This window comes from Mobula hypostoma, chromosome 3 (genome assembly GCF_963921235.1).
Source record: "Mobula hypostoma chromosome 3, sMobHyp1.1, whole genome shotgun sequence".
Taxonomy (NCBI): domain Eukaryota; kingdom Metazoa; phylum Chordata; class Chondrichthyes; order Myliobatiformes; family Myliobatidae; genus Mobula; species Mobula hypostoma.
In genome coordinates this window covers 156,953,470-156,970,360 of record NC_086099.1, presented here as the reverse complement: position 1 = coordinate 156,970,360, position 16,891 = coordinate 156,953,470, and the positions used below count along the sequence as shown (strand labels likewise).

The 16,891-nt window shown below is 38.1% G+C and overlaps 1 protein-coding gene across 3 annotated transcripts in view; it reads right to left on the bottom strand.

The window, feature by feature from the left end:
* Nucleotides 1-4,489: 4,489 nt before the first annotated feature.
* Nucleotides 4,490-16,891, bottom strand: part of LOC134344346 (polycystin-1-like protein 1) — a 241,095-nt gene continuing 228,693 nt past the window's right edge. For all 3 annotated transcript variants that reach the window (XM_063043975.1, XM_063043977.1, XM_063043976.1), the window contains 4 exons: nucleotides 15,763-15,927; nucleotides 10,047-10,208; nucleotides 8,761-8,906; nucleotides 4,490-6,998 (listed from right to left, as the gene is read on the bottom strand). In XM_063043975.1, coding sequence (XP_062900045.1) covers nucleotides 6,254-6,998; nucleotides 8,761-8,906; nucleotides 10,047-10,208; nucleotides 15,763-15,927 — 1,218 coding nt within the window. In that variant the 3' untranslated portion in view covers nucleotides 4,490-6,253. The remainder of the gene's footprint in view (nucleotides 6,999-8,760; nucleotides 8,907-10,046; nucleotides 10,209-15,762; nucleotides 15,928-16,891) is intronic.

Here is a 16,891-nt window from a genome sequence, read left to right as displayed (position 1 = left end):
TACTGGTGAAAATTATTTAGTGGGTTATGGGTCATGAACTTAAAAAAAAAATAACAGATACATTTCAGTAAGTTGTGCTTTGGATTGAAGCCTGGATTGCTTTTTTAAATAGCATTATAAACTTATGGAGTTAGTAAATATGCACTACAAACCAGCTATAAAACATGGTCTGATTTAACTCCAAACTGTTGTTACTTCTGAATCATGTCCTCTACACACAATTTCAAATATCAGTTTCAACCAAAAGTCGATCACATTCAAGATAATTTCCAGCTGAATTCATGCCAGATACAAAATTAAACCAGGCATTTGTATGTGCCAAGGTGTTATAACTAGACAGAAGATCAGGCAGCATCTGTGAAGAGTAAACACTGAATCAGTGTTACAGGTTGTTTTGGTATTGGCCACTTTTGAAACAAATACTGTAGGAAAGACTGGATATCTGAAGTCCTCTGGCCAATGCTGGTAGGTCTCTAAGACTTCTCGGTGTCTCACTTTACAGCAACTGCTGTTGTTCTCCAGCAGCCGAGGTGTGTGTGCTTCTACGTGGCTGCTCTGAGGAGCATGCCCCTGAGAACTGATGCCCATCTCTGAAGTGTTGGGTAAATTTACATTGCAAATCACCAAGTCCTATTTTAGCGCTTGTTTCGAGATGTAAACCACCCTAATGCCAACCTGAAGTGGACTTTGGACAGCTTTTATATTTTTTTGCTGAGAACCTGATATGGTTTTAACAAAAAATTCAGCCATATTCAACATGCAAGCTGGTTACAATTCAATGTCTACAGATATATAACAATTTGATATCTAGTGAATGTACTTGCTTAGCTGAACTGCTTTCTCTCATTTGGCCCACACAATGATATCTTTTTAATTAACATTATTTTCCAGAATAGCACTATTGCAATAATTGTGTGCATGTTAGGTCACCAGTGACCTATCATTGTCAAGTTTCCTATGCAATGACTCCAGGCCTTCCTTTTTTCCTTTCTTCATCTGATCAGTTTTTTCACCTATACCCTGCTGTTGCTCTAACTTCAGAGACTTGGCTACTGAGCTTCACTGAGCAAACTGACCTTTCTTTTAATCACAGTTGTGGGAGTTTTCCACAAAAACAATAGAAAAACAATTCTTCACTTTCAGTTCTTCAGGAAGTAAGGCACATGGTTTTGCTGTGATGGGAGTTTCAGAATGGCAAGTGGTTCTGACAGTTTAAAGATTATCACAGAAAATACAGCAAAAAAGCACCTTTAATTTTGAAACCTAGTTTAAGTGACAGTACTTTTTCACACTTTTCCTTATGGTTTGTATCATTGAATATTAGTAGTAGGGTGGGCATATATAGTGGCATTAAACCAACTTTCTCTTGTGCAAACTACACCAAACAACAATACACCTACAAAGTTTCTCTAAAAACAGGATCATAGTAACAAAGAGGAGAAAATGGTTGTTTAAATTCCAGTTGAGATAAATACTGAATGATCACTTTTGAACTATTTGAAAGAAACATTCAAGGAATACTAACAAAAAAAAAGACAGGAAGTCACAGAGTCATAAGAACATAAGAAATAGGAGCAGCAGTAGGCCATCTGGCCTATCGAGCCTGCCCTGCCATTCAATAAGATCGTGGCTGATCTGTCCATAACTCAGCTCCATCTACCTGTCTTTTCCCCATAACCCTTAATTCCATTACTATGTAAAAACCTATATAACTGTTTCTTAAATATATTCAGTGAGGAAGCCTCAACTGCTTCCCTGGGCAGAGAATTCCACAGATTCACCACTCTCCAGGGAAAAACAGTTTCTCCTCATCTCTGTCCTAAATCTTCTCCCTTGAATCTTGAGGCAATGTCTCCTAGTTCTAGTCTCACCTATGGAAACAACTTTCCTACTTCTATCTTATTTCAAAATTTTGTATGTTTCTATAAGAGACCCTCTCATTCTTCTGTACTCCAGAGAGTATAGTCCCAGGTGACTCAATCTTGCCTCATAGGGTAACCCCCTCATCCCTGGAATCAACCTGGTGAAGCTCCTCGGCACTGCCTCCAAAGCCAGTATATCCTTCCTCAGGTATGGAGACCAGAACTGCACACAGTACTCCAAATGCGGCCTCACCAGTACCCTGTATAGTTGCAGCATGACCTCCCTGCTCTTGAATTCAATCCCTCTAACAGTGAAGGGCAACATTCCATTTGCCTTCTTAATAACCTGTTGTACCTGCAAGCCAACTTTTTGCGATTCATGAACAAGCACTTCCAATTCCCTCTGCACAACAGCATGCTGCAATCTTTCACTTAAATAATAATCTGCTCTTCTATTATTCCTTCCAAAGTGGATAATCTCGCAGATACCAACATTGTATTCCATCTACCGGACCTTGGCCCACTCACTTAACCGATCTGTATCCCTCTGCAGACCGTCCACATCCTCTGTACAATTTGCTTTTCCACTCAGTTTAGTGTCATCAGCAAATTTTGCTACGCTACACTCAGTCCCCTCTTCCAAATCATCAATGTAAATGGTAAACAGCTGCGGGCCCAGCACCGACCCCTGCAGCACCCCACTCACCACTGACTACCAACTGGAAAAACACCCATTTATACCAACTCTCTGCCTTCTATCATCATAGGAATGGAAAACAGGACCCTCTGCCCACTGAGTTTCTACTGACCATCATGCAACTATTTACATTAAACTTATGTATTCTCCCACATTCCCATCAACTTCCCCAAATTCTCACACTCTCCTACACATTAGGAGCAACTTACTAGAGCTAATTAACCTACCTACCAACCTGCATGACTTTGAGAGGAAACCAGAGCACCTGAAGAAACCTATGCTGTCACAGGGAGAATGTACAGATTCTACATTTTTTGACCAAAAATCAGCATTGGAAGTTGCTGAACATCTGTAGCGCAGTTCTACAGGCTGTACTACTGAACTATTCTTAACTATTTATCTACAGCAGATGGGAAAAGCAAAATCTATGAAACATGGAAAGTGAATTCACTCCAAAAATTGTTCAAAATAAGGAATCATTAAGTTATATAAAATCAACAAATAATTTAAAATTTTATGTAAATTGTCATTGTTACAGACAGATGTGAATAATAAATGGCACGAGAATGAAACAATCATAAATATCTCAAAGTAGAGAGTGCTGGGAATACTCCGCAGGTCAGACAGCATCTGTGGAAAGAAAAACTGGGTAGACATTTCTGAACTTCATCGATACTATGCATCTGTCTTCATGGAAAATTTTCCAAAAAAATCAGAAACTGAACAAAAATAAGTATTAAGGTTAGCAAAAATGTGTTGGAGAAATTGCTGAAAATAATCTCAATGATGAACAGCCAAGACTTCTGAAAGAGGTAGCCGTCAAAAAGAAAATGTCCTAATTATTATATTCCGAACTTCTATAGATTCTGTGGGCACGTGGCCAAGTGGTTAAAGCATTGGACTATCGACCTGAAGGTCGTGAGTTTGAGCCCCAGCCAAGGCAATGTGTTGTGTCCTTGAGCAAAGCACTTAATCACATATTGCTCTGCGACGACACTGGTGCCAAGCTGTATGGGTCCTAACGCCCTTCCCTTGGACAACATTGGTGTCGTAGAGAGGGGAGACTTGCAGCATAGGCAACTGCTGGTCTTCCATACAACATTGCCCAGGCCTGCGCCCTGGAGAGTGAAGACTTTCCAGGTGCAGATCCATGGTCTCACAAGACTAACGGATGCCTTTTTTTTAATATAGATTCTGGAATTGTTCCAGTGGATTGGAAGGTAGCAAATATAAGTCGAAATGTGTTGTGGGGGGGGCAGGGAGAGAGATGGAAGAGGGAAAATAAAGAGCTACTGAGAGCCTCACAGCAGGGAAAATACTGAAACCGATAATGAAAATTATAATAATGGAACACTTTGGGAAAAATAATTGGATTGGCTTATGAAAGGAAAATCAGTATTGTTGAGAATACACAAGAGATTGTAGATGAAGGAAAACTAGAATACTCTAAGAACTCACTGGTTCCAGCAGCATCCATGGAGTCAAAAGCTGTAGACAGAAGTGGAAAGATGGCCAGTATATAGTAGAACAAGGGAAGGGAAGGAAATAGACTGGCAGGTGATGGGTGAAACTAGATTCTGGGGGAGGGGATGGAGTAGTAATGATAGGCAGAAAGAATGAGATAGAGGTGAGGGTTGTGGGAAAGATGAACAAAGGCAAGAGACAATGCAGTGGACAATTGAATATGTGAGAGAGGAAGACAGGATATATGGGTTAGCTGAAATTGGAAAACTCAATGTTCATACTACTGAGTTGTAGCTCTCCCAGTGGAATTTGAAAAGTTAGTATGGGAGTGGGAAGGAGAGTTAAAATGCTAATCAACCAGAAGCCATTGGCTTGCACATCATAGATGGCAATGTAATAATGGAAGAGACATCACTTTGAGAGAATTTTAAAAAATTAATATTTAATTTTATTTCTTCCCTGGTGTTTTTCCCTTGTTTAAAAACATAGTGTATAGGTAACATTTCCTTCCACTGAAGATGCACAATTGTCCAAATATTGGTCAAAAATGTTTGTTCCCTATCCAAAGTAGAAAAGGCCATGATCAAACTAAAGTACAGCACAAAAGTGGAAAGTTTAATAAATATTTTACAATCCACTATAAACACATTGTTTACATATTATATGTAACAGTAAAGCACCTAAACTCAGCCATTTACAGAATGAATAAAATATTTGCTGTGACTAAATTCTGGATGGTCATATTTTAGTATGAATTTCTTATATTTATGATATTTACACTGTTTTCAAATGAATAATCTTTACAAAATCATGCATTGTACTTATCCATTAAAATCTCTTTATAGAAATATATATAACTCTATGTAAACATTGAATGATAATAAAATTGCTGCCATAATTCTATGTTGTTTGTGGCCTATTGACAAGTTTTCAGTTTTAATGTGAAAGCATTTGGATTTTTATATTCCGATAATCTACGATCCTATTGTTCAGAATCCTGATGGTTCTGCATCTGGCTTCCCATTCTCACTTTAATCTCACTGTGCATTGTTCCCATGTCCCTTATAAAGTCAGCACGGTCTGTTTCCAGCATACCTAATGAAGTCACAAAAGTCCCTTCCCATGTCCTATTCCAACACTCTCTTTAAACTCACTAGCTCCCATCAAATCCACTGGTCAGCTGTTGGAGGCAGTAGGGGGAAAAAGGGCAAGTATGCGGACGGGCAAGTTATAATTTGCGGTCAGCTTCAGTAGAATATGGGAATGCAAGAACACCACTGCATTGTCGGCTATGCCGTGGAACACTGGAGTGAGATCCCAGGTAAGGGTGATGAGGGTTTCATTGAGAGTAAGCCTACAGTGTGGAATGAGATGGTAATTGGCCAGTGGAAAGTGAGGCAAGAAATAGTACTGGGAATTGGAAGGAAGTGAGTGCTTTTAGCATGATAATGCAGGGCTCTGGCTGAAGTAAAAAATTTCTGAAAGGCAGAGGCATTTATCAAGTATCTGTGGCAGTGAAATAGGAGGACAGATAAATCAGCTGTTATCTTTTCAATGGTGGAGAGAGCCCAAAGAGCTCTCTCCTGTTTTCTGTTTCTTCCCTCCAATTAACCATTGCAGACAAAGACTGCGAATATTCCAAGAACAAAGTCCTAGGGGGGAAAAAAAGATATACTGAGGATTGATATCATACAGTACATAGTTTGGGATTGAATGAGCAAGAAAAATTGCTTTGTCTCTCTCGCTGTCACCAAACAGGAGCCTAAGTATCAGCACCAGTTGTGGTTACTTTTCTTGTTTGGTCCCATTAATTGGAATAGAAACAACAGCCATCAGTACAATCAACAGCTGATACTCTCATACCTTTTTAGCACTAATGATCAGAGATGAATTTCTCCCTATAACATTCCTAAATGCCCCCAAAATGCATGGAACTGTTAAACAAGAATGAAATATTAATTTCTGAAGCAAGGCTCCATATTACGCATTATATTGACAAACCCATTAACCTTTTTGAGGAACGAAATCGTAGTTTCATCTGACAATGAAGAATTTCAAGGAAAATATTACAGATTTCTTTAACTCTTGATTTCATTAGTCTACTTCATGTGCCTAATTAAATATGAAGATAGAAAAAAAAACACAGGAACAGATTTGCAATTAGGATTCTTCGGATTAATAGAGGAAATGAGTGGATGAGCTTCCTTTGATTTTAGTAATAAATATTCAGTCACCAACACTGCTTTATGGATCCTGGAAGGTCAGACATATCTACAGTGTCATCCTGTTCTCCTTTGTTCCTTGAAGACCGCACTACACTTGTAGAATTCTCTGGAATTTGAGACTCTCTTTCTGGCACCTTGACTTGATTAGACAGGGATTGATGTGTGGAGTTTGATTGGACAGCATAGCTTCCAAGGCATTGTACCGAAGTATCACAGGTATTTGGTTGTGAAACTTTAAATGCTGGAACTGCTAAGTCTTTGGTGTTGTCAAGAATCTGAATAACCGTGGTGTGCGAACGTTTAAGCTGCTTACGGGTCTTTCCTGATGTGCTGGCTGAGAAACCACGCTGCTGACCAGTCAGTCTACTCTCAAGCATTCGTGTCTGTGCCGCCTGCTTTTCTGGACATTTAATTCCACACAGGACGTGGGGCAGTGTGTCTCCCAGTTTCGCAAGATTGTAGTGTTCTGCACTCAAAGAGTCTACTGACTGCTGATTCTGGGTAGGCACATTGTAAGAATTGGAAATGTCATTGCAGAAGGTTTCTGGTGGAGCTGAATCACTGCAGGGGATTGTCTTTATAGCATTATCATTTGCGAATGAAAAGTTGTCCTGTGGAACGGAGGAATTAGCATCAGTACTTTTCTGGGGGTGGGTTGATCCAGGGCCACTTCGAGCACTCTCAGATGTTCGGAACATATTTTCTTGGGAGATCTGAAGTTGATGAAGTGTCTCTAATTCAAGCTTGGACCTAAAATTAGAAAGTAGTCAATGGGTCAGAAAAGCATGAAGAGAAAAAATTGTTGTTTGGAACTTAATTGATAGCATCCATGTGTCTCTCCAATTAGGATCATGGTAAAGGAGAGTGTGACTGGGCCTCAAGCCAGGATGGACTTGCTGGGGGCTATTTGTATCTTTCTTTTCCTGATTGGTCATAATCATAATAATGAATCGTGAAGAACTAAAAGTCGGAAAAGGAAGGTTTGAAATAATAAATAAAAATGGTCATTTCACAAATCTAAAGAGAAATTTGCAAAACTGAATATGAGGAAATGTCTGGCATCAAAAAGATAGAATGAATTTTTGGTAACTTAGAGAATGTAGGGCAATTCAGAGGAACAGGCAGCATGGGGTTGTAAATAACAATTGACACTTGACAACTTACACTTTCTGAAAATATGAATGCACAAGTAAAGTGGACGTATCATCTGTTGTATGCATGGATATTTGAAAAGTAACAAGAATGAAATGATTTTGGGGAAAAAAAAACATGGTGCAAAATGATTACGGTAAATGGCATTGTGGAATATCCTGGCATGAAATTTCTGCTATTTTCTCAGCATAATTTGCCTATGACTGCCAAAGCAAGCACATAAAACAATGGAATTTTAAGCAGAAGCTACATTCACTTTTTGTGATCTTTTACATGTTTTTCTTCATATTTTCATGAGTTGAAGGCTTAACTTGCTGGCATTTGTCAGATATCGGTGATTGTCATTAAACTGAGTGACATGCTAGACCTTTTGAAAAAGTAGCTGTTAGCCAAGACTAACTAGATAAAGGACAGGGAGGTTAGTGAAGCAGATGTATAGCCAAACAATGCACACAAGCTTCATTCCATATTGATATATTTAACTAACCAGCCACTATGTTGGAATTTCAGTAACTTGCCCCATCATTGGACCTGGACTCTGGACTGTTGGTCTATTAATGTTGTTGATGTCCATACAAGAATCCTCAGTTGAAGCTACCACTCACCAAGAGAACCCCAATATAACTAATAAGTAGTTCTGTATATTTCTTTAACTTCAGTTTCATCATTTAGAACTGAGAGTTCACATGTGATGCTTTCATTTTATGATTAAACTCATTTACAACTGTATTAATCATTTTCTACCAATCAACTGCTCTTCGATATACTGCAGAACAATTTTAATATGAAAATATTACTGTAAAAATGCTATCTTCTAAACTATTACCTGACTGCATTTGTCTTGCATGATAGATTTTTTGAAGGCAGTGGGTAAATTATTTTCCTCAGAAAATTGAGGGGGATATAAAAATCTTCTCTGGAAAGTAGAACTACAAGTTTAATATGCACCTGCAGTAGATTATAATTGTCCAGGTAGAAGACACAGAATCTAGGGGGGGTGATATATATGGATGACCTTAGAGCAAGGCACTTAGCACCCTATTTGTGTAAAAGGCTTCAGGGATAGAGCACGCTTCTGATAAGAGTTCTCAAATTTCTGTCCTAAAAAACCCACCTGGAAAGAGTTATTGGCAGTACTTTGAATAACCAAATTACTGAACAACCAAAGTGGTTTTCTAGACTAGAATTGTCACCCAAACCTCCCAAGAAAAAAAAAACAATTTGAGATAAATTGTTCTATGTTCTGTATAAATATATGTATTTCCAACTGGCACACAAGCTAAGGGGCTTTTGAGCACAATTTTCCTTCAGGATAACACAGTAACTCCTCCTCATTTACACATCTTAACAGTCACTTTACCTTAACATTTTGATATTTGCAGTGTCTGAATCAGAATTGTGTTCTTTTCCTGGTATTAAGAGCTCATATATCTGCAGATTGTTCCTAAATAGTTCTTCAAGTTTGTAAACTTTATGCTCCAAATGGTTTTCATGAAATGTGTGCGCCTATGACAGAAAATAATTGTTTAAATTATTTTTGCGTATTGTAAGAGATTAGCAAATGTCTTGAATGTAGATATTTCATGTAAACTTGAATGAAAAATATCATGTTCTGACACATGATCCATTTTAAATTTATAACCTGAAGGGCAGGTAGATGGTCTGTTCCCCAATATTCCATAATTATTGCTGACACTATTCACCATGCAATGCATAGGTGACAATGGTGACAGGTACAACTTTGCACTCAACCTCAACAAGTCCAAGGAATTAATTGTGGGCTTCAGGAGGGAGAAGTCATTGAGCTAGTAGCAATGGAGAATCTATCCTGGCCCTAACATATTGGTGCAATTACAAAGTAGGCAAGAGAGTAGCTGTATTTCATAAACAGTTTGAGAAGACTTGGCAGGTCAGCAGTAAAGACTTTCTAAAGATGTACCACCGACAGAATTCTAACTCGTTGAATCAGCTTCTGTTATGGAGGGGCCAATGCACAGGATTAGCAACAGCTGCTGAAGTTTGTAAACTCAGCCCGCTCCATCATGGGCACTAACCTCCCCAGTAATGAGGACACCTTCAAAAGGCAATGCCTCAAGAAGGTGGCATCCATCATTAAGGACAACCGTCACCCAGGACATGCCCTCTTTTCATTGCTACCATCAAGCAGAAGGTACATATGCCTGAAGACACACACTCAATGTTTCAGGAACAGCTTCTTCCCCTCCTCCATCAGATTTCTGCATGGATAATGAACACATGAACACTACCTTACTATTTTTTTCGCTCTTTTTGCACTACTTAATTTATATATTTTTTTCTCACTGTAATTTATAGATTTTTAAATAATTATGTATTGCAATGTACTGCTGCCACAGAATAACAAATTTCACGACATAAGTCAGTGATATTAAACCTGATTCTGATTTATAGCCCAGGTCAACATATTCTTCTATCGAAAACAATTCATGTTTCAACACCAATGGCATAAAATTGAAACAGCAAAACAAATGTTTTGTTGATCTGATTATTTTAGATAAACTTAATCTAGATGAATAATTAAAGTCTGCCATAAGAAATTATCTCAAAACTAATGGAGCTCTCAAGATGGTTATTTAGTATTATGTATTCTAGTTTTTGATTTCTTACCTCTGATTCTTGATTGTAGTAATAACCAGGATCTAATTCATAAGGACTGTCCTCCAGATAATGTGGCTTTGTTGGGAGAGAATGATGAAGACTGTTCGACAGAGCGTTGAGTCGGAACAACAACTCATCCATCAAGTTTTCAAATTCATCCAAATAAAAGTTCTGAAGGAAGAAGAAAGATGTTTTCAAATATATTCTAGTGTAATTTCACTTATACAGTATTACTTTTAGGACATTTACCTATTATTCAAGGCCACATAAGCATAATTTTTAAAATATGTATCTCTATTTTCAAATTTTTGCACAAATTCTTTCATTAATATTCTCGAACAGCACTTCGCAAGAGTCATCCTTTATTCAAATTTCACTGCTTTGCACCTGTTTCTTCTGTTAATATTTCTAAAGCAGATTTAATATTGTCAGTTGTCTCATCTTCAAAAGGAAGTACTTCATCGCCTCTCCTTAAGAGATCTCCTGCATTTAAATGACCATATTTGCTTGGAGTTTCCTGTTGAGATTTGGCTGAGAGATGTAAATCAACAGATGGGTACTAATGCATGCAGGTTGTTCCAACTCATTTACCCCAATTTAAATATTCAAATACCCTAATTAACTAAATTTCATGCTGTTGATCTAAACTAAACAATACTTTCATTGAAGCAGCATATTCCAGACTAAGGATTACTTCATAAATAACACTCAATATTTATTATATATCAAAGTGTTTAAAATTTGTCCTCCATTGAGAACATGTCTGAAAGAACTATTAACATCCATTGGACCGTCAATGAATCAAATTAAAATATATTTTAAAAATCAAATGTACTTCTGTTTCATCCTATTGAAAATATTTAACAGATTTCACTTGCCTACCCTCATAATACTATTTTCACTTGAGCAGGAAAATCATTTCCGTTCCTGATCCTCAGGAGTAATCTCATTCGTGTAAAATAGTTGAACAAGAAAGTGTCTAAATTCCTATTTAAAAATACTAGACTAATTCAAAATGATTACTCATTCATGAGAACTTAAAATCCATTGCACTTTACTGAACATAATATCAATATTTTATATGTCAGGACTTACAAGAGAAGCTTTCATACTAGCCTACTTTCAGTCAAGAAACAATTGCTGTCCTGTTTCATGTATCTGCATTTCCTTAGTAGGAATGTGAACAATTTCTTTAAGTTGCTCTTCTACCAACGCATTTGCTGAAATATGCTAACTTAGTAAAATCAGACACCAAATCAAGATTTATGGCGACAATTAAACCTTATCCTTTGGAGAAGGCCCTTTTCATTGCTCATGTTGTGGGAAGATCGCCAGCATAAATCCTCAGCACTTTTGAACATGTGTTGAACAGCATTAACAAAATAGAACCTATGAAACTGTCTTTACCATTAGGATATCTAGAAAAGGAAAGAAACTTTGTTTTCAATGTTAATAGACTGAAAGAAAATAAAATGGGAACAGAGTGGCAAAGTAATAATCTGCTTAGCCAGGCATAACATGTCAGGCACCATCTGTGGAGAGCAAGACTGAATAAATATTTGAAAATCAATAGCTTTCGATCACCTTTTTCAAGGTAAATTTTATTTCTTTAGTGCTGTACAATCTCCTTTTGTTTTCAAAACAATTGTAACACCCCATTCAAAATGAACTAGAGAATATAGAACGGCACAGCACAGGCCCTTCGGCCCAAAATGTTATGCTGAACTAATTAAATTAGTAATCAAATGCCCAACTGAACTAATCCCTTCTGCTTACACAAAGCCCGTACCTTCCATTCCATTCCTGTACATTCATGTGCGGATATAAAAGCCACTTGAACACCTCCATGGTATTTGCCACTTCTGGCAGCAGGTTCCACTCTCTGTGTAAAACATAACACTTGCTGGCACACCCATTGAACTCCCCCTACACCCCTAACCCCACCTTAAATACATGCCCTCTGGTATTCGATATTTAAATCCTGGGAAATAGGCACTGGCTGTCTGCTCTGTCTATTCCTCTCATCACCCTATAAACCTATACAGGTCTTCACTCAGCCTCCACTACTCCAGGGGAAACAACTCGAGTATGACCACTTCTCCTTATCTCACATACCCTCTAATCCATGCAGTGTCCTGCCAAACCTCCTTTTGCCCTTTCCAAAGCTTCCAGGCCCTTCCTATAATGGGGTAACCAGAATTTTAAGTAGAGTTTTATAAAGCTGCAATGTAACTTCCCAACTCCTGAACTCAATTCCTCAACTAATAAAGGCAAGCATGCAATATACCATCTTTACCACCCTCTCAACCTGTGTCACGACTTTCAGGGGCCTATGGAATTGGACCTCAAGATCCTTCTGAACATCAACATTGTTAAGGATCTTGTCAATAACAGTGTTCTGTCCTTTTACATTTGATCTCACAAATCTTCACATGTGGCCAGGTTAATCTCCAACTGCCATTTCTCCACAACTGGTCTAGATTCCATCATATTCTTTGACAATCTTCTACACTAGCTACAAAATCTTCATATCATTAGCAAATTTGCTAAGCCATCCATCTGGTGTTCATCCAGGTCAGATATATCTCACAAACAGTAGAGGTCCCAATACACATCCCTATGGAACACCGATCTCCAGCCAGAAAAAGTTCCATCAACCACTACCCTGCTTCTTCTATGGGCAATCAAATTCTTAATCCAAACAGGCTAATTCACCATGGATTTTAGTAAGGCAAACACCTTGCCAAAAATCCATGTAGATAACATCCACAGTTCCACCTTCATCAATCACTGTTGTCGCCTTCTCGAGAAACTCAATCAAGACAGCAGTGAAAACTTACCCCACACAAAGCCCTAATTAGTCTCTGCAGGGCAAATCATGTTTTACTATTTTGACTGTCCATAATTAGGCCATCATTTTCTAAATGTTCATAAATCCAATCCCTTTGACTCTTGTAATCTGTTGCCTCAAATTCAACATTGTTTACTTCCTAAAGTTCTTTAAGTGGATGTATTTCCAAGCCAGCCCAGAAGCATCAGACACCTTCCATTATGAATATTATTGCAATACACCATTCTCAGTACAGCCTTGATACCACATCTGTAACACCTTTCCTCTACCTTTTGCTGAGCCGATTTACTGCTGAAATCTATATCAAATCTTTTATCATTTTCAGACATAATCATTCTCATTCTCAAGGGCTGGTGGTTCACCTCTCAGCTTTATATAAATTTCTGCTTTTTCGTAAAACTACTGCTTGCATCTGAATGCACATCAAGTTCCATTAATGTGTCACATTCAATTTTTTTCATGTCTACCAGCTCTGAAGTCCCACTTACTGTATATAAATTTAGTGTAACAAATCTGGTGTGATTGGAGTAGATTAAGGTTGGTTGACTGTTTTAAATCTCACTTGATCTAACTCTTCATTAACTTCAATGAATAATACATTTATACAACATAAACTGTGTTTCCAAACCAAAATAGCCATCGTTCCTGCCGTGTGGTCAGGTAAAAGTTGGGCCTCCTTGTTTAAAATTATGATCCTTGTACTTAAATTATTCTGCAGATAATCCTCAATCTCCTTCTGTTACCTCTTCCTGCTCTACGGTCCTCCCTGATCTCCGATCTTTCCCTTCCTATGACTCTTCTTATGTTATTGGCTACATCTTCAGCCTCACACTCTTCAACTCCCCAGTAATGACTTGTTTATTCTCTTCATCAGTTTTTGATTACTCCTCCAAAGCTTCACATGAAAGGAGCAATATATATGCATATTGTCACCATAGTTTATCCATACTCTTTCAGGAAGTTCACATGGTGGGAAAGAGTGTTAATGTTGAAGAAAAAGCATGTTAGTCATGATTCCAATTTCATCCTTCTAAGTTAGATCATTGTCAAGTTCTGATTTCCCCTTTTCAAGTTTAAGTTAGTTTTTGATTCTGAAGACTGTGCCTTTTAAGGAACTTTCCCCTTCTACCTTTTGATAAATGCCCCGGCACTTGCACCATCTCCAGCTAAAAGGGTAGATGGCTTTCTGTCAACCTTTCTATCATAATACTTTTTTTTCTGGTTCTATTCTGAAGATATGGGATTAATAACGACAAGATAGAAGCGATTAGTGAAGGCTAAAATGAATCAGAGCTTCAACACCCTACATCAGGGGTTGTGAACCTTTTTGAGATTGTGTGTCCAAATTGACAATAATCTTCTAAAAAAAAATTATCTCATGTGCCATGGTAAATTTCAGCAGAGATTATCATTGATGAATGAATTATGGAGTTTTTTAAGGAAAAAGGGTAAGACCTGTTGCTTATGTATATTTATTCATTGTTTTACTATTAGTAAAATTATAAGAGTTAGACTGAAATAAATTAAACATTTCAGAAAACCTGTTCAAAACTTAATCTTTTAAAGACAACTGAAAAATAACATCATTTCTATATTGGATTGGAGAATGCCTTATGAGAAGAGGTTGAGTGAACTTGGCCTTTTCTCCTTGGAGCAATGGAGGATGAGAGATCACCTGACAGATGTTACAAGATGATGCGAGGCATTGATTGTGTGGATAGCTGGAGGCTTTTTCCCAGGAATGAAATGGCTAACACAAGAGGGCATAGTTTTAATGTAACACACATAAAAAATGCTGGTGAACGCAGGACGAAGGGTCTCAGACAGAAACGTCGACTGTACCTCTTCCTAGAGATGCTGCCTGGCCTGCTGCGTTCACCAACAATTTTTATGTGTGTTGCTTGAAATTCCAGCATCTGCAGATTTTCTTGTGTTATAGTTTTAAGGTGCTCGGAAGTAGGTCCAAGGGGGATGACAGAGGTAAGTTTTTCCACAGAGAGTGTGGGTTCATGGAATGCACTGCCAGCAATGGTGGTAGAGGTGGATACAACAGGGTCTTTTGGTACATGGAGCTTAAAAAAATAGAGGCCGATGTGGTAGGGAAATTCTAGGCAGTTTCTAGAGTAGGTTACATGGTCGGCACAACATTTTGGGCCAAAGGGCCTGTAATGTGCTGTAGATTTCTGTGTTCTATGTTCTATGTAGTATAGTTATTCTACCTCATATATAACATGAGAAATAAGAATGTGAAATTATAATCTTTGGTGCAAATTCATTAAGGTTCAAGGAAAGGGACAGAAACACCATTTTCTCTCAGTAAGATTTCTGTTGCTGCACTTACAATGTCAAATACTTTATATCTGGCTTGTATTTGAATCTTTTGAGAGCTGTGTACTTAGCACTAGTTTATCATCAGTAAGTTACTCCTGTAATTAGACTTAACCAAGTTCATCACTGAAAAGAGTGACTCACATGAATATGTCAGTGAAAATACTGTTCATATTGCCATTTAAGATTTTTTTTTTAGACAGTTTCAAGCTTCAGGGATGGAATTCAAGAGTTTCAGAAAGTCATAGTCTGGATTTTTATGATTTGATCCAGTCGCTAACCAATCTCTTTCCGTAATTTCAGCTCTTAAGTTGACAAATTTTTGCCTCCAAATTGAGCTGTATCTTTTTTTTTAGGGTTGCATCTTTCGTGTAGGGTTTAAAGCATCAAGTGGCAGCACTGCATGCTGTATGCTGGCAAAATTTTTGCATGTGTCATCTTGGGCACACGTGCCATAGCTTCACCACCCCTGCCCTGCATCACCACATATTTTACTTTTACTCTGATACCAAGAAACTCTCTTAGTATAACATGAATGGTAATTACATTTCCTTGTGTTGAAACATGATCTGCTTCTGCATGTCTGCTCCTTCCAGTGAAAGTCATAATCTTCTTCTGAGCATAATCTGCGACATCTGTGAGTGTCACTAAATGCTTACTCCGTGATGATTTCTTTGCTTCTTCTGCCATTGAGGTTAGAATCCCTATAAACTTAAATGAAAGACAAAGGAACTTAATCTCCAAATCAACTCTCATCCTCAAATAGCAGATCTTTCTTGCATTGTTCACAGTGAGTCAATGGTCTTATCTAAAATTGTGATGGACATTAACTTGCTGGGAGGGTCACTGAGAAATCATACAATGAAACCTTGAATTGGACTGATTGGTTTTGAATATTGCAGAATGATGTTCTTTATCAACTGGTAACATCCTTCATCATAGGGTATGGAAGAACTTGTAAATGTGTTGCCAAAGTCTGGGAACAGTAGGAATAGCAAGTTCATAAAATTCAAGAAATGCACATTATGGAACTCAGAGCTGGAGCCAGCAAAATAGGGAGAGGAATACTCAGTTAGACAGCATTAAATTCAATGCTTTAAATTTAGCAGGCAAGTGAATGAACTCGGCGTGGATTGGCTCTGAGAACAGGGATGTTACAGCCACAAGAGAAAACTGGCTGAGAGAAAGGCAGGCCTGGCAGCTCAATATAGTTCCTTACTCTCATATACAAATACTACAGGCTTCACAGGTACAGGTAAGTGAGGAAATGGTGTAACATGGGATGATGTAACAGCAGTACTTAGGGTTAATGATTCTTGAAGGAATCATCCAGTGAAGCCAAATGGGTAGAACACAGGAAGAAGAGGGTTGCTCAAGCAGACCTGTATTGCAGACACCACCAACCCCTTCAATAGTCAGCAGGAATATGAGGAGCAGTTGCGTAGAGAGATTACTCATAATTGTAAGAGTTAAGGATTGCATTAATTGGAGACGTAATTGATTGGACCACTCAGAGTGTTAAGGGATGGACAGACTGGAATTTATGAAATCGAAATGTGTCCAGGAGTCAGTAAATAGTTCAATGGTTTAATTTAATATAGATGACACTACTTGAGAGGATGCAACACTGGACCTGGGAGAACTGGGCAGGACAAGTTGCTGAAGTGGCGATCAG